Source organism: Papio anubis, chromosome 3, assembly GCF_008728515.1.
Source record: "Papio anubis isolate 15944 chromosome 3, Panubis1.0, whole genome shotgun sequence".
Lineage (NCBI taxonomy): Eukaryota > Metazoa > Chordata > Mammalia > Primates > Cercopithecidae > Papio > Papio anubis.
The window spans coordinates 132380910-132404331 of NC_044978.1; the positions used below are offsets into that span (position 1 = coordinate 132380910).

A 23422-nucleotide genomic window follows, 5' to 3' on the forward strand; every position below is an offset into this window, starting at 1 on the left:
CATTTCCCATGTCCCCTCAGCTCTCTGCACAAATATCACTTCATCAGGGAGATCTTCCCTAATATCATCTCAAATACCAGTGCCTTCGGCCTCCACCCTCTGGTTCCTGTTGTATTTTTCGTTGCCCCTTGATATTACACTTATGTGTTTTATGTAAACGCATCAAGAGGATCTTGTCTTTCACTAACTGTATTTGCAGGTCGGGCGCGGAGGCTCAGGCCTGTAATCCCTGCACTTTGGGAAGCTGAGGGGGGTGGATCACTTGAGGTCAGGAGTTCGAGACCAGCCTGGCCAACATGAGGAAACCCCATCTTTACTAAAAATACAAAAATTAGCCGGACGTCGTGGCGCACGGCCGTAATCCCACCTACTCTGGAGGCTGAGACTGGAGAATCGCTTGAACCCGTGAGGCGGAGGTTGCAATGAGCCGAGATGGCGCCACTGCACTCCAGCTTGGGCGACAGAGCGAGACTCCTCCGTCTCAAACAAACAAACAAACAAACAAAAAACAAACTTGTATTTTCAGTGCCAAAAAAGGTCTGGAAAGAGGTGGGCACTCGGATGCTTTAATTCTAACACTTTAGATATCTATTAAATTATCCCAACATATTAGATTTGCTGAATTGCTGTCCATATTTCGTAGATGTGATAGCTGAAGCACGGAATCATGAGGTAACCTACTCAAAGTGGCATTAATGACTCATAAATGGCTTAGGATATAAACCCAGGTTCAACACCCGGGACGCCCTCTCTGCTCTTCAGCACTTGAAGTTCAGGCAGCAGAGAGAGCTGACGTAGAACCAGGGCTGCGCTCCTGGGGCGGGTTGAAGACAGGGTGAGCATCTTGATATCCTGGAAATCATCACGCACCCAGTCACCAGCGTTCGGGAGCCTGTCCCAGCGGGACGGACGGAATCCGAAGCAGGCGACAGGGGGCAGAAGCGGGATGTATTTCTGTTGGGGCACCGACTCCAGGGAGCTGCAGCGCCGGAGGACGGAGCGCAGCCCCGGGGCTGAGCTACTGCAGGCGGCCAGCGGGGAGCGCCACTCTCTGCTGCTGCTCACCAACCACAGGGTCCTCTCGTGCGGAGACAATAGCAGGGGCCAGCTGGGCCGCAGGAGCGCGCCACGCGGGGAGCTGCCAGGTGATCGCGGGGCCCCAGGTGCGGGGTGTGGGGACCCCAGTGCATGGGCGCGGGGGCTTGGGTACCGGGCGCAGAGAACCGGGTGCGGGGCGCTGGGACCCCGGGTGAGGGGCGCGGGGGCCCAGGTGCAGGGAGTGGCTCAGATGCTGGGCGCCGCGGGCCAGGCAGGGAGGGGTGTTGGGAGCCTTGGATCCCTCCGGACCAGAAGAGCCACAGGAACCGGGAAAATGGTGCCCTGTGCTACGAAGAGCAGCTTCCTCAGTTTCGTTTTCCCGATGCCCCTCGGATTTGTTTCGGTTTCCAATTCAAGTTCAAAGCGAAACTGAGAGCCGAAACTAACCTGGTCAACGCTGCTCTGGACAGAGATGTGATCGCTCCGGCTTGCCTTGCAGACAAATTCTCGCCTGCACGGTTCTACCTGGAGAAGGCAGCCTGACCTTAGAAACGTGGTTTGTGGGTTGGACACCTGTATCTCCCTTAGAAATGCACTGGGACATTTTTTTTCTTTAAAAATATGTGATAGGCTGGGCGCAGTGGCTCACTCCTATAATCCCAGCACTTTGGGAGGCTGAGGCCGGCGGATCACGAGGTCAGGAGATCGAGACCATCCAGGTCAATATGCTGAAACCCCGTCTCTGCTAAAATACAAAAAAATTAGCCGGGCGTGGTGGCATGTGCCTGCAGTCCCAGCTACTAGGGAGGCTGAGGCAGGGGAATCGCTTGAACCCGGGAGGCGGAGGTTGCAGTGAGCCGAGATCGCGCCACTGCACTCCAGCCTGGCGACAGAGCAAGACTCCGTTTCAAAATAATAATAATAATAATAATAATAATAAGAAGAAGAAGAAGAAGAAGAAAAAATATATATTGTTTATATATGATAATACAATAATCGTTATGGATGATTGTAGAAATACAAGAACGAAATCACCGTAGCTCCAACACCCAAAGATAACTCCTAACATTTTGATGCATTTTCTCCCTGTCTATTTTTTTCTATGTATATAATTTTTATAAAAATCATGTCATTATAGATTTGTATATGCAGTATTCATGCAACTCTGAACATTGTGTTTTCATCAAACATAATCTTATGAACATATTACCCTTTTATTGTGTATGTTTTGAAAATATATTTTAAATTGCTACATAACATTCTAAACTCTGAGAGTACCATAATTATTCTCTTTTTGTGGAAATTAGATTGTTTCCCACTAGGGACTTTTATAAATAATACTGATTGATATTCTTGTAAGCAAATATTTGACCACATTTCTGATGACTTGCTGAGAATAGTTTCAAAAGGTGTGTGGAGGAGGAAAATTTTTCCTTTACCCTCTTAGGTTCAGCACTGGGTCCTGCAAACTTAACTGACAAAAGACAGATCAACAGGAGGAAAAGCATACAATTTTATTAATCTTTTACATATAGGGAAATTTACATGCGTGGGAATTTACAGAATAGAAGTGAAACTCAAGTGCTTTGACTTAGGAGCTTGTGTACCATGTTTAACAAAGAAAAAGGGATTTGGACTTTAAAGGATGATGAACTCAGGGAAAGTGACTAGAAAAATATATGGGAAAATCTAATGGAAGATAAGGTTATTTTAATTAGACTTGTTTATGCAGGCTCACCTCAGGGCCAAGTCTTCATCTTAGGTGACCCTTCTCTTCTTTTTTTTTTTTATTTTATTTTTTGAGATGGAGTTTCGTTCTGTCGCCAGGCTGGAGTGCAATGGCATGATCTCAGTTCACTGCAACCTATGCCTCCTGGGTTCAAATGGTTCTTCTGCCTCAGCCTCCCAAGTAGCTGGGATTACAGGCATGCCCCACCACGCCCAGCTAATTTTCATATTTTTAGTAGAGATGGGGTTTCACCATGCTGGCCAGGCTGGTCTCAAATTCCTGACCTCATGATCCACCCGCCTCGGCCTCCCAAAGGGCTGGGATTATAGGCATGAGCCACCGCGCCTGGCCGACCCTTCTCTTCTTGGTGCAGGAGATGGGAGCTTCTCACAAAAGGATATTTGTGACCTACTTTTAGGTAGATCAGAAGAGAGCAGAGAACTCTTCCTTCATCTGTTGATTCTTAATTGCCTTCAGCTCAAATTGTTTTGGTAAAGTAGCAAGTTTTTAGGTCTTATCACCTTCATTTGGAAATGAAGGGCGACATGATACTTAACGCCAAATTGTTCTCCAGAAAAATGGTACCAATTTCTATCTTTGTGAGTACATGAATCTTTGGGAAATTTTAGCCTTGCATAAATTTACTGTAAATAGTTGAAAAAGATAAGATTACAAAGATAAAAGGAAAACCAAAATCTTAAATGTTACAAAAACGTTACTGGTATGATGTTCTCAACTCCAAACCTCTAATAATTCAGAGACAGACACCTTGGGAAAGCAGTTTAGATTGGCTTGTAGGGAAATGTGATCCGGTTTTCATTTGTGGCCATATTTAGGGCCTCCACTGGGGCATAGTTTTCACTTTTCATTGTGAGAGGATCCAGCACCTGCCTCTCACATTCATGAGGTAGGCGCCCTTCCAATTTCCTTCTGAGCAAGGGATTCACTGCTTTCAGTGTTTAGGGTGGGAAGACAGAATGGCAAAATGGAGGAGATCCTAAATTTTTTCTGGGTCCCTTTATTTTGCTGGGTTTTGCTAGAGAAACATTTGGTCATGTATCATAGTGCCTAGAAGTTACCCCCTCCATGATGCCTAATCCTTTAAATAGCAGCCATTAAAAGATAGACTTGAGTACACTAAATGTTTTTAAGAGTCAATTTGAATATTCAGCAGTTCATGAATTGAGCAGCACCAGACCTCAAGCAGTTGGGCTCCACTAAGGGAGGTGCAAGGAGATGCCAGGGGTAACCTTTGATAAGGTGTTCTAGGAAGTAAGACAAAGAAAATATTTGATTGGTTAAAGTGGAAAGTCCCTTGTTTGAAGTAGTCAGCTGTTTCTGGTTGGTAAAGTCTCTTAGATGTTAGTTGGTGGTTTCTGATTGCTTAACCTTAAGTTTCATTTTCCTAGGCTATGATCAATCACTCTGAGTTGAGTTTTGGTTTGCTTAGGTAGGAACCCAAGGCACTGGAGCCATCTCAACTTAATAGTCTCCCAGTTGATTATTTTAACAGAGCTGTATCCTATCAAGACAGGGTAACACACATTGAATTTACTTCCTTCAGACATTTAGAATGGACTTAAGGTCTTGATTTAAAAGACCATTGGAGGAGACAAGAAGTCTGGATGATCCTTCTTTTTGAAGAAAAGTGCTGTCTTAAACTTGTGTTAAATTAATAATCCAGTGGTGGTGGTTGGGGGTGTTTTGTTTTGTTTTCCAAAGAACCAATTCAGGCATTGGAAACCCTAAATGTTGATCTTGTGAGCTGCGGGAAGGAGCACTCCCTGGCTGTGTGCCACAAAGGAAGGGTCTTCGCATGGGGAGCTGGTTCTGAAGGGCAGCTGGGGATTGGAGAATTCAAGGAAATAAGTTTCACACCTAAGTAAGTATTTCAATCCACTCCTTCATTTATTCAATATATTTAGTACCACGTGCCAGGCACCATGCAAGATGCCAGGATACAAAGACGACTGTGACAGGCCAGCTTCAGTGATTCATGTCTGTAATCCCAACATTTTGGAAGGCTAAGGTGGGCAGATCACTTGAGGTCAGGAATTTGAGACCAGCCTGGTCAACATGGCAAAAGCCCCTCTCTACAAAAAATACAAGAAAATTAGCCGGGTATGGTGGCAGGCACCTGCAATCCCAACTACTCAGGAGGCTGAAGCGGGAGAATTGCTTGAACCTGGGAGGCAGAGGTTGCAGTGCATGCAGAGAATGCACTGCACTCCAGTCTGGGCAACAGAGGGAGACTCAGTCTCAAAAAAAAAAAAAAAAGACTATGACAAACACAGTTCCTAACCTGAAAGATGAAGGCAGGAAAAAACCTACAACACCAATTATTATTTAATTAGAGCAGAGTGAAATGAGATGTGACCCTTTGATCTTAATCTTATCTCTTGGAATATCTATGGGGGCCCACTTAGACCTCCAGAGTGGGTATAAAGACTACTGTAAAGTAGAAACATTTGAGCTGCAAAAGATACAGATATAAATCTTACCTGAACTTCCTTTATCACACTAAAACAGAGCCTCCTGAAAATACAGTTCCCAGTAGCTTCCTTGAGTGACAGTTTCCTGGGAATTCAGTTGTCATTAAGATAGACCATCCATTACCATTACCATCAAAAAGCCCAATAGAACCTTCTATACTTTCTCACTGAAGTCCCAAAGCCCTGCCTTTTATTAAGTTGACAGATATAAAACTTTACTTTGGGATATTCTGCAATAGCGAGCACACTTGTAAATAACCTTTGTCTTTTCTCATGTTAATCTATTGTCAGTTAATTTGCAAGTCCCCAAATATTGGACCAAAGGTGGAAGAGGAAAAGTTTTTTTCCCAACATAACCTTTTGACGTGTTATAAACCACTGGGCCCTAACATTTTACTTAGTAAAGTGGAGGGAAATGTCACATTTCCTCACAAACAGCTTCCCAGGACAGACATGACAAGTAGTTGGCTCTGGATTGTGTGTTTATGAATTACATACTTAGGGAATTTTCAAATGCATGCTTTTTAATATTAGGAAGTGACCTCTTGTTACCCCTTCTGGTCATTAAATTCTAGAAGAGATCAATGTTATTTGGGGGATTGAGCATTGAACTTGGAATGAAAAGACCAGAATTTGAGTCTGGTTCTACAACGTGATACCTATTTGACCTCTTTGAGTTTCATTAGATTCACCTTATGAATTTGCCGACAGTGGCCAGGCGCAGTGGCTCACGCCTGTAATCCCAGCACTTTGGGAGGCCGAGGCGGGCAGATCACCTGAGATCAGGATTTCGAGACCAGCCTGGCCAACATGGTGAAACCTCATGTATACTAAAAATACAAAAAAAAAAATAGCCAGATGTTGTGGTGCATGCCTGTAATCACAGCTACTTGGGAGGCTGAGGCAGTAGAATTACTTGAACTCAGGAGGTGGAGGTTATAGTGAGCCAAGATCGCACCACTGCCCTCCAAGCTGGGCGACAGAGCGAGACTCCGTCTGTGAGAAGAAAAAGGAAATTGCTGATAGTTATCTGGTTTTGATCCACAAAAATGGTGGCAATTTTGTATGATTTAACATAACGATTTCTTTATTAAATTAGGGCTTAAATTAGATGATGAAGATGTTGGTATTCTATAAATTCTAAGGCCCTATACTATATATGTAGAAAAACATTATTTTTCTCTTAGTCTAGTAAGTGTAGAATAAAATTAGTATATTAGATATTGCATTAAAGTCCAGTAACAATGGCTTTTGCATGATATACTGTTTTGGATTCTGTCCTATCCTTTGTACATGTTGATGTCATGTTAAAAACAGTTTGAGGGCTTTGGAATAAAGGTACTACAGAAATACAAGAAAATAAAATGGTTTTCCTAGACCAGATGTATTACTTGAGATACTTTTAAATATCTGTAGTCCACTGGACAACTCACTCTAAATAAGGATTAATTAACTTTGTATTATTTGTATTACAGGAAAATAACAACTCTGAATGGTATAAAAATAATACAAGTTTCCTGTGGACACTACCACTCCCTGGCATTATCAAAAGGTAAGAAACACTTTTTAGATCTGAGTGTGATTAGGAAGTCATTTTTTGAATAGGAATGATAGCTGTTGATTTTTAATGCACTGGGGTTTATTTTGAAGTTTTTCATTCTCCAGGTTTTGTAAGATATATTGTTTTTATATTTTTTTCTCAAATTTCTTGGTCCTAATTATACTCTAAACAGTGCCTGATTTATAGTGCCATAAGGGGCTGTACTCTGATTTATAGTGCCATAAGGGGTATACTCTAAACAGTGCCTGATTTATAGTGCCATAAGGGGCTGTCTCTGGTTATTTGACCTAATTGGCCAACTCTCTCAGAGCTTAGTAGTGGCTTTGTTTCCAGCCCTTTGCTCTTTATGCTGAATGGCTTGTCCACACTGGCAGACTTATTTGTCTATGTCACTTAGATCAAAGAAAGAGAAGTCAAGGTGTCAAAATCATGACTATATTTTTTTTCTTTTTTTAAATTTTTACTTCTTTATGGACACAAAACAATCGTACATCTACACTTTTTCCACCAAACTCCACCCTCCTTTGTCCACCCTCAATCCAAATTTCTCAATGGAGAGTCTGAAGGAGGAAAAATTTTTCCTCTACCCTCTTATGCGTAGTCTTTGGGAACCTGCAAATTAAATGAACAGAAGACAGATTAAAAGAGAAAAGGCACCCAATTTTTCTTTTTTTTTTTTTTTTCTTTTTTGAGATGGAGTCTTGCTCTGTCACCTAGGCTGGAGTGTAGTGGCACAATCTCAGTTCACTGCAACGTCCACCTCCTGGGTTCAAGTGATTCTCCTACCTCAGCCTCCCAAGTAGCTGGGATCACAGGTGTGTGCCACCATGCCCGGCTAATTTTTGTATTTTTAGTATAGACAAGGTTTCACTATGTTGGCCAGGCTGGTCTCCAACTCCTGACCTCAAGTGATCCACCCGCCTCGGCCTCCCAAAGTGCTGGGATTACAGGCGTGAGCCACCGCCTGGCCCCCAATTTTTATTAATATTTTTGTGTACAAGAGTTCACAGAAAAGAAGTGAAACTAAAAGTAGTGGTTAGACTCAGGGACTTATATACTGTTTTAATAAAGAAAAGGGAGTTTGGGCTTCAAGGGATAATAAATTGTGAGAAAGTGACTAGGAAATATGTAGAGAAACCAATGGAAGATAAGGGATATTTTAGTAAGATTTGTTTATGCAGACTTAATCTCAGTGCTGCTTCATCGTCTTCAGCGATAAAAGTTACTCTTCTCTTCCTGGTACGGTAGAGTGGAGATGACGCCACAAAGGGAAACTTACGCCCTGCTTTTAGGCAGATAAGAGAAGGGCAGAAACCTCTTCCTGCATCTCTTAACTCTCAGTTGCCTTCAACTCAAAACAGCCCTTATACCAAAGCAGCATATTCTTGTGTGGCATATCCTGATCCCCTTCAAAGGACTGTAACGTTTGTATGTTCCTCAGGTGATGTCTTATGTATCATTGCAACTGTGCCATGGTTTATGGACAGCTAATGTTTATTGGTCGCCTTCTATGTGCCAGCTGCCATGTTAAATGCTTTATGTGTGTTTTTTCACATAATTACCTTACAAACACAGGAATTGGGCGGGGCATAGTGGCTCACACCTGTATTTCCAGCACTTTGGGAGGCTGAAGCAGGGGGATCACTTGAGGCTAGGAGTTTGAGACCAGCCTGGCCAACATAGTGAGATCCTGTCTCTACGAAAATTTGAAAAATTAGCTAGGCATGGTGGTGTGCACCTGTAGTTCCAACGAATCAGGGAGCTGAAGTGGGAGGAGTGCTTGAGCTCAGGAGTTTGAAGCTGCAGTCAGCTATGATTGTGCCACTGCATTCCAGCCTGGGCAACAGAGTAAGACTGTTTCTAAAAAAGAAAAACAAACCAACAAAAACAGGAGCAGGGTATGATTTATATCCTCATTTCAGAAATGGAAAAAATTGGGTTCAGAGACTTTAAATAATTTACCCAAAGTTACACACTAAGAAACAGAATTGTCAGGATTTGAACCTATAGTGTTTAGGTCTCAACCCTAAGTGCTTAACTACTACACTGCACTGACTACAGGTCCAGGGCATATCCCATGGCCATTGTGTGATTCCTTCTACCTGTCATTTCTAGGTCTTTGATCGTGGGCAAGTTATTTAACTTGGCTGAGTCTCAATTTTCTCATCTGTAGGAATATTGATACCTCACTTGCAGGTTATTTAGAAGATTCAGTGAGAAAAGATACTCTGTGTACCTTGTACAGTCCTTAGCGTATACAGAGGCACCATAAATAGGAGCATCTTTTCCTTCCTCACTCTCCTTCTTAATTATGGACATGATGTGAATTCTTTCCTTGGGGTACTGACTTGCCTTTGCGTTCGTCTGGACTGTAAAGGCTGGGCAGAGCCCAGGCATTCAATGATTTGCTGTGGAGAAAGGTGAGTTCTCATAGACCTTCGTGAGAGTTTGACGTTTTATATTGTGCCCTCAAAATTATTTTCTGTGTTAGAAATTACTTTAGAAGAGTTAAAAAATAAAAGATGTAATAATTTATTAAAAAATCTCTGAGATGTGTTAATATTTCACTGGGTGTATACTTAGGCATTAGATAAGCTTAGATTCAGTTTTTATTTTCTGGTTGTGTGCGGTGACTCACACCTGTAATCCCAGCACTCTGGAAGGGGGTCACTTGAGGCCAGGAGTTTGAGACCAGCCTAGCCAACATGGTGAAACCCTGTCTCAACTTAAAATACAGGCTGGGCACGGTGACTTATCCCTGTAATCCCAGGACTTTGGGAGGCTGAGGTGGGTGGATCACCTGAGGTCAGGAGTTCAAGACCACCCTGGCCAACATGACGAAACCCCACCTCTACTAAAAATACAAAAATTCACTGGGTGTGGTGGCAAGTACCTGCAATTCCAGCTACTCGGGAGGCTGAGGCAGGAGAATCACTTGAATCTGGGAGGTGGAGGTTGTGGTGAGCCAAGATCACACCATTGCACTCTAGCCTGGGTGACAGAGCGAGACTCATCTCCAAAAAAAAAAAAAAAAAATGGCAGATTAATAGGAGAAAAGGCATATGCACTTATTAATATGCCTGGGGGAGAACCACAGAGCAATCACCCCAATGCCCCAGTGGGGTAGAGAAGCTTATGTACCATCTCGAGGCAGAGGTGGTCCTGTTGTGTAGATGAAGCCTTACAGGTAGCAGCCCTCAAAGAGAACAGATGGTGAATGTTTCTTTCAGACCTTTAGAGGCGTGGGACTCTCAGTTAATCTTTCCTAGATCAGACACGGGAGGGCCTCAGAGAAAGCCTGCCTGCATCAATGCAGATTTTCTGTACAGGTGCAAATCTCCTTGACAAAAGACAGCTTTTTAGCTATTCTTGTACTTCTAGCCCTACTGAATAGCCATCTTGAAATAATGTTAAAGAAGTGGGATGAAATATATTGGTTTGGTACCCCTTCAAGAGTAAGGGGGCAGAGAGTGAGTACCTGGGTGGAGGGAAGGAGTCTTTCTAGTTTATAAGGTGGTCAGGGAAGATATCTCTTATAAGGTGACATGTGAGCAGGAACCAAATGAAAAGGGAGGGAGAGAGAGAGGATGCTAACCATGAAAGAATTACCCAGACACAATGGCCATGAGGTTGGGGCATGCTCAGTACTCCAGGAATAGCAAAGGGTCTTGAGAGAAAGGAGCAGGGGAAGATGAAGTCTGGGAAGTGGGGGTGGGCCAGACTGGTGATGTGGGGTCTATGATGGGAGTTGGTCCTTCATTGAGTGAGATAGCAAGCTCCTGAAGTATTCAATTGGACTTACATTTTTAAAGGGATCACTCTGGCTACTCTTTGAAGAACAAACTGCTGGGGTCAAGGGTTGCCTCGGGGAGATCAGTGAGGTGCTATTGTCATTTTCCAGGAGAGAAATGTTGGTGACTTGGCTAAGGTGGTATCAGTGGAGAGGTGAGAAATGGTGGGATTCTGGATAGAGTTTGAAGGTAGAAGTTTTGAATTTGCTGGGTTGACGGGTGTAAAAGAGAGGAGTTAAGGATGACTCTAAGATTTTTGGCCTGAGCAGCTGAAAGAACACAGTTGCCCTTAACTGGAGGGAGAAGAGTGGACATTGTTTGAAGGGATTTTTGAAGGTGACCTGGACTGCCCTGCTTGCCTTTAGTTGGGATACTTTAATCTCATTTTTTTCTTTATCTCTGTTTTACCTTTTAAAGATTTGTAAAATTAAATAGAAGTAGAATAGAAATAGAAGGAAATCCTACCATTTGCAACTTGGAGGACATCATGCTAAGTAAAATAAGCCAGACACAGAAAGACAAATACCTAATGATCTCACTTAGATGTGGTGTCTAAGAAAGTCAAACCCAGCCGGGCGCAGTGGCTCACGCCTGTAATCCCAGCACTTTGGGAGGCCCAGGCGGGTGGATCACTTGAGGTCAGGAGTTCGAGACCAACCTGGCCAACATGGTGAAACCCCGTCTCTACTAAAAAAATACAAAAATTAGCTGGGTGTGGTGGCACACGTTTGTAATCCCAGCTACTCAGGAGCCTGAGACAGGAGAATCACTTGAAAGCAGGAGGTGGAGTTTGCAGTGAGCCAAGATCGCGCCACTGCACTGCGGTCTGCGTGACAGAACGAAACTCTGTCTCAAAAAAAAAGGAAGTCAAACTCAACAAAAACAGAGTAGAAAGGAAGTTGCCAGGGGCTGGGGGTTTGGGGGAAATCGGAAGATGTGGGTCAAAGGGTACAAACTTTGTTATAAGGTGAATATGTTTTTAATGTACAGCCATGTGACTATATAGTTAATAATAGTGCATTGTATACTTGAACTTTGCTAAGAGGGTAGCTCTTAAGTATTCTCACTGCACACACACAAAGGTAACTATGTGAGGTGATGGATATGTTAATCAGCTGATTGTGACAATCATTTAACAATGTATATGCATTTCAGCACATCATATTGTGTACCTTAAATACATGAAATTTTTATTTGTCAATTATACCTCATTAAAGCCACAAAAAAATTTGTAGAATTACAGTGTAGTTTCTATTTGAATTTGATATTCTAATATGTGTACAATTGTTAATTTCTTGTCTTTGTTTTTGTTTTTGTTTTTGTAGATAGTCAAGTGTTTTCATGGGGAAAGAACAGCCATGGGCAGCTGGGCTTGGGAAAGGAGGTCCCCTCCCAAGCCAGCCCGCAGAGAGTGAGGTCCCTGGAGGGGATCCCCCTGGCTCAGGTGGCTGCCGGAGGGGCTCACAGCTTTGCCCTGTCTCTCTGTGGGACTTCGTTTGGCTGGGGAAGTAACAGTGCAGGGCAGCTGGCCCTCAGTGGGCGTAATGTCCCAGGTAAGGAGATAGTCTTGTTTGTGCAGTAAATCATTCTTTCTTTCCAGTTGGAAGACCAACTTGGCAAAGGGCAGTCTTAACAGTTAAAACAGTGGTTCCCAAACTTGTGACACATTTGAATAACCTAGGGAGCTGTATTAGTTTCTTGTTGTAGAGGTAACAAATCGTCTCAATCCTAGCAGCTTAAAACAACAGAAATGTATTATCATGTGGTTCTGGAGGTTAGAATTCTGACACAGGTCTCACTGTGCTAAAGTCAAGGTGTTAGCAGGTTGCCTTCATCTCTACAGGCTCTGGGGGAGAATCCATTTTCGTGCCTTCCCCAGCTTCTAAAGGCCACCTGCATTAATTGACTCATAGACCTCTTCTTCAAAGCTAGCAGTGACTGATCAAGTCTTTCTCAAGTCACATTACTTTCACATAGATTCTTCAGACAAGGTCTCACTCTGTTGGCCAGGCTGGAGTGCAGTGGTGCGATCTCAGCTTACTGGAATCTCAGCTCTCGAGTAGCTGGGACCACATGCACACATCACCACACCCAGCTAATTTTTGTATTTTTTGTAGTTTCAGGCATGAGGGTCTTGAAGCTTAGCTGTCTAGGTCAATAGCCTTGGGGTTTCACCATGTCTGCCCAGTGCTGGGATCCTTTGAACATCCCAATGCGCTCAAGTGATCCACCCGCCTCAATCTCCCAAAGTACTGGGATTACAGGTGTGAGCCACCATGCCCAGCCAGTTTTTCTTATCTTTTCAATTTTTATAATACATTTGCAGAGCACCTATCGTGTGACAGAAATATGTGAAAATTGTCAGAATCAATATGGAGTCACTTATTTCAAACCCTAATAAAATGGAGTTGGGAGGCGGGGGGGCGGGGCATGAAGGGAGGATCCTCACACAGATCCGCCTGATAATAACTATCCCAGAGGACTCTACCAAAACCACAACCTTGCAGTTAAGGCCACTTCTATGAGGACATCTTTCCAGTAACAGTGTTTCCGAACTGCAGCCTTGCAAGTAACCTTACTAAATGGCAACCTTGCAGTCAGGGTAGCTTCTGTGAAGACCCTCTCCTAGCAATGGCCAGTGCACATGTCACTGCCTGCAATAAGTCCTTGTAACCAATGAACTTCTGTTTCAAAATAAGCTTCGTGTATTTTTCCTTTTTGCCTCTAGAAGTTCCCGCTTGCCTCAACCTTCCCAGATATGCCCATGGCCTGCTATGACATGCATATCCCGGATTGTAATCCCATCATTCATTCCCAAATAAACTTGTTCTTTGAGAGCCTCTCTGTTGTTATTTTAAGTTGACAAATGAATACAACACAATGGCAGTAGTATCAGGCATGAGGGTCTTGAAGCTTAGCTTTCTAGGTCAATAGCCTCGGGCATTCCAGAAGATGAGATAGCTTCCAGAAATAAATGTTAAAGGGCACTTAATTTTTTCTTTCCCAAGGTAGGGTTTTTCCTCTGTCTTATACTTTGGATTGTTTACTTTTAAAATTATGTTAATGAATTATAAAAATAATAAAAGATATAAAAGATACCCCTTACATGAAAAATATAAAAAGATATTAAAAATATAAATACTCATGAAATCTGAAAAGTGTGTTAGTGAATTTTAAGAATAATAAAATATATCTGTTACATAAAAAAATATAAAAAGATATTAAAATGTAAAAAATGTAAATAGTCATGAAATCTGAGTCTGTTTCTTATACTCTAGAGATGCTGCTTTCTTTCAACAGTGCAAAGCAACAAGCCTCTCTCAATTGGTGCACTGAAGAATCTAGGTGTGATTTATATCAGCTGTGGTGATGAGCACACTGCGGTGCTTATCCAGGTAATCTAAAATGTGTTGCTATTTTTTTAAGTTCCAGAGAAATGTTAACAAGGTACATATGTACTAATTATTGCTGAAAGCCAGAGACCTTAGCCCATTTGGGCCACTATAACAAAATACCATAAAAAGAGTGGCTTATAAACAGCAGAGACCTATTTCTCATAGTTCTGGAGGCTGGAAAGTCCAAAATCAAGGTGCTAGCAGATTTGATGTCTGATGAGGGCCAAACTTCTCATTCATAGATACCATATTTTCACAGTGTCCTCACATAGTGAAGGGGGTGAGGGGTCCTTCTTGGGCCTCTTTTGTGAGGGCACTAATCCCATTCTTGAGGGTTCTGTCTTCATGACCTAATCATCTATCAAAGGCCCCATCTCCTAATATCATGGCATTGAGGGTTAGGATTTCAGCCTATGAATTCTGGGGGAATGCAGACATTCAGACTGTAGCATAAGATATATATACTAATATCTAGACAGAGCCATTCAGTGTACACATATCTAAAGAGGAGATGTGAACCAAATATAAATCATAAGGTTTTCAAGATCCTATAACCAAAGCTAATTTCAGCTTTAGGAAATATCTTTAGATACCTACTAAATTAGGTTAATAGCCGGGTGGGGTGGCTCACGCCTATAATCCCAGCACTTTGGGAGGCCGAGATGGGTGGATCACGAGGTCAGGAGTTCAAGACCAGCCTGGCCAACATAGTGAAATCCCATCTCTACTAAAAATACAAAAATTAGCTGGGTGTGGTGACGGGCGCCTGTAATCCCAGTTACTTGGGAGGCTGAGGCAGGAGAATCAATGGAACCAGGAATCAGAGGTTGCAGTGAGCCAAGATCTTGCCACCACACTCCAGCCTGGTTGACACAGCGAGACTCTCCTGTCTACAAAAAAAAAAAAAGTTAGGTAAATACAGGAACTAATCCCTTTTAGCAATTATTATTATTATTATTATTTATTTTTTTATTTTTGAGACAGAGTCTTGCTCTGTCGCTCAGGTTGGAGTGCAGTGGTGCAATCTCGGCTCACTGCAACCACCGCCTTCCAGGTTCAAGCAATTCTCCTGCCTCAGCCTCCCAAGTGGCTGGGATTACAGGCGCCTGCCACTATGCTAGGCTAATTTTTGTATTTTTAGTAGAAACAGGTTTTCACCATGTTGACCACGCTGGTATTGAACTCCTGACCTCAAATAATCCACCCACTTCAGCCTCCCAAAGTGTTGAGATTACAGGCATGACCCACTGTGCCAGGCCCCTTTAGCAATTATTCATTGACAATGTGATTCTACAGATAAAAATTAGTATAGAAGCAACAAAGTAATTTTTACAGTTTTCAATAACCCACTTTACAGACTAGAATATTATTTCATTTCATTTCTTGCTTGGCATAGTTACGACCCAGCTTCCTGAATGTTTTCTTCCCATTCTTGTCCTTACCATACAATAATATTCCAAAGGGATGGATTCCTTCTGGAGCCATAAGGAATAGACTTGAAAACTGCTTGTGTAGTTGAAATGTTTGCTTAAAAACTATATGCCCCCAATTATTTTTATTGTTTGTTTTAAATGCATATCTTAAATTAGAAAACCCTCAATTGTTTGGATTATATTATTCATAATATAAAGAATAAATAGAATTAAATAGAATAAATAGAAATAAAGAGAAAGCTAGAGTTGTTTGTAATCATAGAATATTTTGGGAAGACAGTATTTTTAGGAAAATGCTCAAATAAATTCAACCTCATACTTAAATGTTGGTTTTACTCTTGAACCAGTGAATTCGTCCACCTATTCATTCAATAAAGACTTATTAAGTACCTAATTCTTTCCTTTTCCAGCTTTATTATGGTACAGTTGACAAATAAAAATTGTGTATGTTTATGCTGTACAACATGATGTTTTGATCCATGTGTACATTGTGAAATGATTACCATAATCAAGCTAGTTAACATATGCATCACCTCACAGAATTATCTTTTTTTCTGGTTAGAATCTTTAAGATCTGCTCTCTTAGTAATTTTCATATATGAAACACATTATTAACTCTAGTCACCATGCTGTACAATACATCACCAAGGTGCCCAGTTTTTAAGGAAATGCTAATGATGTTTTTTTTTTAATTGTGTAGAGATGGGGTCTTGCTGTATTGGCCAGGCTAGTCTCAAACTCCTGGCCTCAAGCAATCCTCCTGCCATAGCCTCCCAAAGTGCTGGGATTACAGGTGTGAGCTAGTGTGCCTGACCCCAGCGATTTTTCATGTTTAATGTGTTAACTCAACATACACTATTAGAAAGAATAAAGGATCTCTCCTATTTATGTAGAGCTTGTGTTTCACAGAGTGCTCCCATATTAACTCTTGTAAGACACTTAATCAGTAAGCTTTTAGTTACCTTTTTAAACCTGAAATTAATTTGATTCTTCCTTTGTTAAGCAGGATGGGAAAGTGTTCACATTTGGAGACAATAGCTCTGGACAGCTGGGATACAGCCCCACTCCTGAGAAGAGAGGTCCACAACTTGTGGAAAGAATTGATGGCCTAGTTTCGCAGATAGATTGCGGAAGGTAATAGGCTTCTTCTTCTTCTTTTTCTTAGCATGTGTAGAAAGTGTTATATTTTATTACTTAGAAATGACTCACATGGAATGTTATCAAACCTTAAAACCCTAAAATATATGGTTGCTGTTTTTATAGAGCATTTTCCTGCCTGAAAATTTACTTATTTCAAATATAGTTTAATCTTTCAGTTTTTAATCTTTATTCTAGGTATTTTATTTATTTAATAAGAAATAATTGGAAGTCTACTGTGTAGAGAACACTGTACCAGGTGCTGGAGGATGGGAAGTAGATTGATAAAAATAGCAGAGCTTTCCTGCTTAAGTTGATAAGACAAAATTAAAGTAAATTAATCTCATGATGCAGAAGAAGAATAATATATATATTTACATATATATTCAGAGTTCTGCATAACCTAATTATGAGGACACTTTGAGTGTTTAAATATCTACCCAATGCATTAAAAAAAAACAAAAAAATAGAAATGCCTGCATTTAAAACACAAATGATAGAAACCATAGTAAAGAACCATCAATAACATTCTATTTTTAGGATTAATAGTAAGTTAATATTGACTGGCCGTCTGCTTAGCCACATCCTTTGATGCCCTCTACCACTGATATTGTGATAAGGGAGCTGGGTGCTTAGTAAAAGCAAATTGGTTTTTTGTGTTTGTTATTTTATGTTAAGGAACATCATCTTTCTCAAAAGCCATGAGTGCCTTAGTCTTCATTATGGTGTTTTCTCTCTCCTGTAGTTATCACACCCTTGCATATGTGCACACCACTGGTCAAGTGGTATCTTTTGGTCATGGACCAAGTGACACAAGCAAGCCAACTCATCCAGAGGCCCTGACAGAGAACTTTGACATTAGATGCCTGATTTCTGCTGAAGGTATGAATCCCACTAATTCATGATTTTGTGTTCATCAGTGCCACTGGAGGAGAACTAGTATCTTTCAAAGGATCCTACAGAACTGTAGTTTCCCTAGTACTTTTATATTTTTTTGAGACAGAGTTTCACTCTTGTTGCCCAGGCTGGAGTGCAATGACCTGATCTCGGCTCACCACAATCTCCGCCTCCCAGGTTCAAGCGATTCTCCTGCCTCAGCCTCCTGAGTAGCTGGGATTACAGGCATGTGCCACCAAGCCTGGCTAATTCTGTATTTTTAGTAGAGATGGGGTTTCTCCATGTTGATCAGACTGGTCTTGAACTCCCGACCTCAGGTGATCTACCTGCCTCAGCCTCCTAAAGTGCTGGGATTACAGGCGTGAGCCACCGCACCTGGCTGTACTTTTACTTTATATATATATATACACACACACACACACACACACAGACACACATATACATATACACATACACACACATATATATATGCACTACATATATATACACATACACACACATATATGCACTACATATATATACACACACACATATACATATACACATACACATATATATGTGTACATATACACACACACATATATATGTGTGTGTATGTGTATATGTATATGTGTGTGTGTATATATATATGTAGTGCATTTTTTTCTTATGCAGTGAATCTTAGGGTATTTGGTAATCATTTCTAAAGATTAAGGTAAGTTCAAGACCAGCCTGGCCAACATGGTGAAACCCGTCTCTACTAAAAATACAAAAATTAGCCGGGCGTGGTTGTGCAAACCTGCAATCTCAGCTACTCGGGAGGCTGAGGCAGGAGAACTGCTTGAACCGAGGAGGTGGAGGTTGCAGTGAGCTGAGATCGTCCAGCCTGGGCAACAGCGTGAGATTCTGTCTCAATAAAATAAAATAAAATAAAATAAAATAAAATAAAATAAAATAAAATAAAATAATAAAATTAAAAAGATTAAGGTAATACAGAAGAGGATCCTAACTTGATTACGTAAGCATCAGAACAATACACTTTTTTTTTCCATAAAGTGAAAGCAAGTTTATTAAGAAAGTAAAGAAGCAACCAGAACAATGCACTTTTATATATTTAATCAAATGTCTTCTAAAGCATGGCCACATGGCTGCATTATGCAAGTGCATGAAAAACTAAATTTTAGACTAAGTGAATATATGACATGTAATCTGATCAAAACTGATCTTTTATTTCAATATGATGTGAGGGAAAAAAAGAAAAAAATTAATCTTTTATGCGTTTATAGTCAAAATCCGTTTAGGAGAATATAAATTGCCAGTAAGTAAGTAAATTTGGCTTGGTAATACATCAGATTTATTTTTACTTCTAAAAACTCTTAAGCATGGATTTATGACTCTCTTTTAGACCTCGTGGATGTTCAAGTCAAACACATTTTTGCTGGAACATATGCCAACTTTGTGACAACTCATCAGGTATCTATTATACTTTTTGTTCCTCTTAAAAATTATTTTTTCTCAAGATATCACAGCAGTATTTGAAATACTGTATTATTCATATATATTCAGGCGTTTTACTAAAACAATAAGGTCCTGTATTAGAATGCTTATGAAAAAATATTACATAATTCTCATTTCCTTATTTGTTAACTTTCCTAACAGATTAGACACCCCCCCGCCCACCACCATTTCAGATTTCTTTTTTCTTTATTGGTAAGTGTGTATGTTTGAATTTGCATTATGTAAGTGCACATACACACGTAACTTTTGTCAACAGCAGCTGTTTCCATCTTAAGGAGGGAACTGAATTTTCCCTGTCCAGGACTGTGAAGAAAGGGTTTCGAAGGTGTCCTGTAGGGAGTTTCCCAGTGGCACCTCCTTCAACGGGAGGATTGCCATGTGTGTGAGTGTGCAGGGGTGTGTGTGAAGGGGGCGGTGTGCAGCGTCTCAGCTGTCCTCTATTGCAAGGGTCACATCATCGAGTCCCCAACTCAAGTTTATTGCTTAATAAAATTAATGGTGATAGATAACAATAATGACTCATTTTAACTGCAGTCACCATGTGTCAGGCAGCAGTCGAAGTCCTTCAAATGGATCAAGATGTTTAATGCTCATATCAACTCTTGTTGATTTTATTTTTCACATTTTACTGCTGAAAAAGCTGAGTCTCAGAGAGGTGAATTTATGCAAAGTTGCACTGTTAGTAAGTGGTAGAGCTGGATTCGCATCCAGGCAGTCTAACCCCATAGCTTACACCATTATCCACCATGCTATAGTGCCTTCCTAATTGTTAACAGGAGGGATTTTATTATTACATTTCTGGGTGAGTTCTGAAGTGTTTTTATGGAAACAAAAGCCTTCATAGTTATTTTTGTAATTTGTACTTTTTCCTGTTATCAGGAATGTTACTTGATGTTTAGAACATTCCTGATAACAGGAAAAAGTACAAATTAGAAACATAATAGACCCTTTCTATAGTCCCTGGCACAGAAAGTGGTCAGAGGCGAAGGTTTCTGTGCTGCTGGGATAGTTAGGAGACTATACTTTGGTTGCTGTATCATAGCCGTTCAATCAGCCGCTCAACAAAAATTGAGACCCTTTTATATATCAGGCTCTGCTTTTGGTGCCTGGGACAAAAGTGAATAATACACACAAGGTTACCCTCATTCATAGCATTTGGACTCCATAGGCAGGGCCGGACCATAAATATGTGAATGCAAAATAAATAAGATTGTATTAGGGGCCCAGCACGGTGCCTCATGCCTGTAATCCCAGCACTTTGGGTGACCGAGGCAGGTGGATCACTTGAGGTCTGGAGCTCGAGACCAGCCTGGCCAATGTGGCGAAATGCCATCTCTAGTAAAAATACAAAAACTAGCCGGGCATGGTGGCATGAGCTACTCGGGAGGCTGAAGCGGGAGAATTGCCTGAACCCAGCTACTCGGGAGGCTGAGGCAGGAGAATCGCTTGAACCCAGGAGGTGGAGGTTATAGTGAGCTGAGATTGTGCCACTGTACTGCAGCCTGGGGCACAGAGCAACACTCTGTCTCAAGAAAAAAAAAATTACATTAGACAGTGACAAGTACTCTGAAGAAAACAAATCAATTGTTTGAGATTGATGAGGTGGTGTTCTTTAGAAAAGCCTGTCAGAAAAGGCCTTGTAGAGGCTGTGACAGTTGAGCAGAGATTTTAGCCATGCTTAGGTCCAGAGAAAGAATGCACAGAGCAGAGGGAACTGCACACAGAAAGACTACGAGGCAAGAATGAGTTTGGTGTGTGTGACAGAAGGCCAGTGAGGCAGAACCATAGGAAGAAAGGATGAAGAGCTCTACAAGATGGAGCCAGTTCTGTAAGCTGGGGTCAGCTATGTGAGGGGGGAACCGATCAGAAATGTGCTTGGAAAGGAGACCTAGAGACTGAGCTGGATATGTGAATGCGGGGCTCAGGAAGGGTGCTGGCAATGCAATATAAACACGGCAGTCATCAACCCACAGACGGGATTTAAAGCCAGGGACCTGGATGAAAGCTCACCAAGAGAGAGAGTGCAAATGAGAAAAGAAGGGGGACAAAATCAAGCATCTCCATTAGAGGTCAGACAGTGGAGGATCCAGAAAAACAGATTAAGAAGGACCAGTTTCTGAGGAAAGGAAAATCGGGAGAGGCTGGCCAAACAAGCCAAGAGAAGAAAGCACCCGTTCGGAGGTCCTCTCTTTTGTTTTTGTTTGTTTGGTTGGTTGGTTGGTTGTTTTTTTGTTTGTTTTGAGACAGGGTCTCACTCTGTTACCCAGGCTGGAGTCTTGGCTCACTGCAGCCTCAAATTCCTAGGCGTAAGCCATCCTCCCACCTCAGCCTCCCGAGTAGCCAGGGCTACAGGCTCACACCACAATGCCCAGCTAATTTTTGTATTTTTTTTGTAGAGATGGGGATTGCCGTGTTGCTCAGGCTGGTCTTGAACTCTTGAGCTCAAGTGATCTGCCCACCTTGGCCTGGCAAAGTGCTGGGATTACAGGTGTGCACCACTGTGCCTGGCTCCCAGTAGTACCTCTTATCTACAGTTTTGCTTTTCACAGTTTCAGTTACCCACATTCAACTGTGGTCTAAAAATACTGAATGGAGAATTCTGAAATAAACAACTTGTAAATTTTAAATCACATGTTCTGGGTGGCATGATGAAATCTCACGCCATTCCACTTCATCCCTTCATCACAAGAAGTAGGGTGAATACAGTATAATAAGCTATTTTGAGAGAAAGAGAGGGGCACCACATTTACATATGTTTTATTACAGTAAATTGTTATAATTGTTTCATTTTATTAGTTGTTGGTATTAATCTCTTACTGTGCTTGATTTATACATTAAAGTTGATCATATGTATGGATGAATAGGAAAAAACATAGTCTATATGGGGTTTGGTACTATTTATGGTTTCAGGCATCCACTGGGGGTCTTGGTGGATACAATACACACATCCCCCATGGATAAGGGGGACTGCTGTATTTCCAGAAGGAGAAAGTGGCCAGTTCTGTCAAATACAGCCGAGTGGTCAAGTAAGAGGAGTGCATAGTTTACTTTTGCTTTGGTAAGATTGTGTTATTGCAAAGGAGAGAGAAGGAAACCTGACCCGAGTGGGCCAGACAGAGAATAGAAGGGGAACAAGTGCAAACAATGCCTCTGACAGCTCTGAGAAATTTTGATGTGAAGGAGAGTAGAGAACTGTGGGAGGGTTTCTCATGCTGCACAAGAAAGAGTGAATAGGCCGGGTGTGGTGGCTCACGCCTGTAATCCCAGCACTTGGGGAGGCCGAGGCAGGTGGATCATGAGGTCAGGAGTTCAAGACCAGCCCGGGCAATATGGTGAAACCCCATCTCTATTAAAAATACAAAAATTAGCCAGGCATGGTGGTGGGCACCTGTAATCCCAGCTACTTGGGAGGCTGAGGCAGAGAATGGCGTGAACCCGGGAGGCAGAGGTTGCAGTGAGCCGAAATTGCGCCACTGCACTCCAGCCTAGGCAACAGAGCGAGACTCCATCTCAAAAAAAAAAAAAGAAAGAAAAGAAAGAGAAGGAAAGAGTGAAAAATTGCAGAAGCAATGTCTGAGAGTAGGAGAGAGGAAGCAGAATCTAACGCATGATTGAGGGGTATGAACAGATGTATTTATTCTGCTGTAATAAGAAACATGCAGGTGCAGGTAGGTTGATGGTGGGAAGGTGATTAGTTCTTGCTTAGTTGCTTCAATTTTCAGTGATGCATAAGGCAAGGTCCCCATCTAAGCATGAGCAAGCAGAGGAGTATGAAAGGTTTAGGAAGAAAAGAAAGGGTTGCGGCAGTTGTCTTAGAGAGGGAAAAAGCAGGTAGCCTTGGAATCCAATAGACAGTGTGAGGTGCCCATTTGAAATCTGTGGTCATAGGCTTAAAGTGAAATCAGTCTGCACAGTTGTGCAGCTTTCTCCAGTGATGTTAGGCTGCTTCAGTTGGATTTTGGAGTAATTCAGAGTCAAGTTTAATTACAGATGGAATTTTGCTAGGTAAGTACAATAGGAAATGGACAAAAGAGTTATAGGTGTGATTATAGTGATGAACCATGGAATTTAACCTGGGTGAGGGGGACAAAAGAGGGTGATGAATCATGGACGAACAACAGGGCTAATGAATTGGAGATCCCAGTGCACAGAAGAATCTTGGACTGCGGGTTTTACTCTAAAGGAGGTGAATCTGAAAGATGATGTATGATGGTCAGAGAAGAGAACATTTCCGGTAGAAATTTAGAAGATGGAACAATTAATAATTATAACATCCAGCTTCTCACCTATATCTAGGGCAGTGGTTTTCAACTAGGGGTGATTTCGTGCTCCGGGAAACATTTGGCAATGTCTGGAGACATTGTAGTTTGTCATAACTAGGGGAGAGCATGGTGTTGGGAGTGGCTGCTACTGACATCTGATAGGCAGAGGCCAGTGATGCCACTAAACATC

General features: G+C 41.8%; 1 protein-coding gene across 5 annotated transcripts in view; it reads left to right on the top strand.

Annotated features, from left to right (window-relative positions):
- Positions 1–519: 519 nt before the first annotated feature.
- The window catches only part of HERC6 (HECT and RLD domain containing E3 ubiquitin protein ligase family member 6), a 63517-nt gene continuing 40614 nt past the window's right edge, over positions 520–23422 (top strand). For 3 of the 5 annotated variants that reach the window (XM_031664602.1, XM_031664603.1, XM_031664604.1), the window contains exons 1-8: positions 520–1145; positions 4490–4649; positions 6735–6811; positions 11937–12164; positions 13912–14006; positions 16443–16573; positions 17322–17458; positions 18858–18925. In XM_031664602.1, coding sequence (XP_031520462.1) covers positions 947–1145; positions 4490–4649; positions 6735–6811; positions 11937–12164; positions 13912–14006; positions 16443–16573; positions 17322–17458; positions 18858–18925 — 1095 coding nt within the window. In that variant the 5' untranslated portion in view covers positions 520–946. The remainder of the gene's footprint in view (positions 1146–4489; positions 4650–6734; positions 6812–11936; positions 12165–13911; positions 14007–16442; positions 16574–17321; positions 17459–18857; positions 18926–23422) is intronic. The other 2 variants (XM_021938434.2, XM_031664605.1) reach the window with 2 other exon arrangements.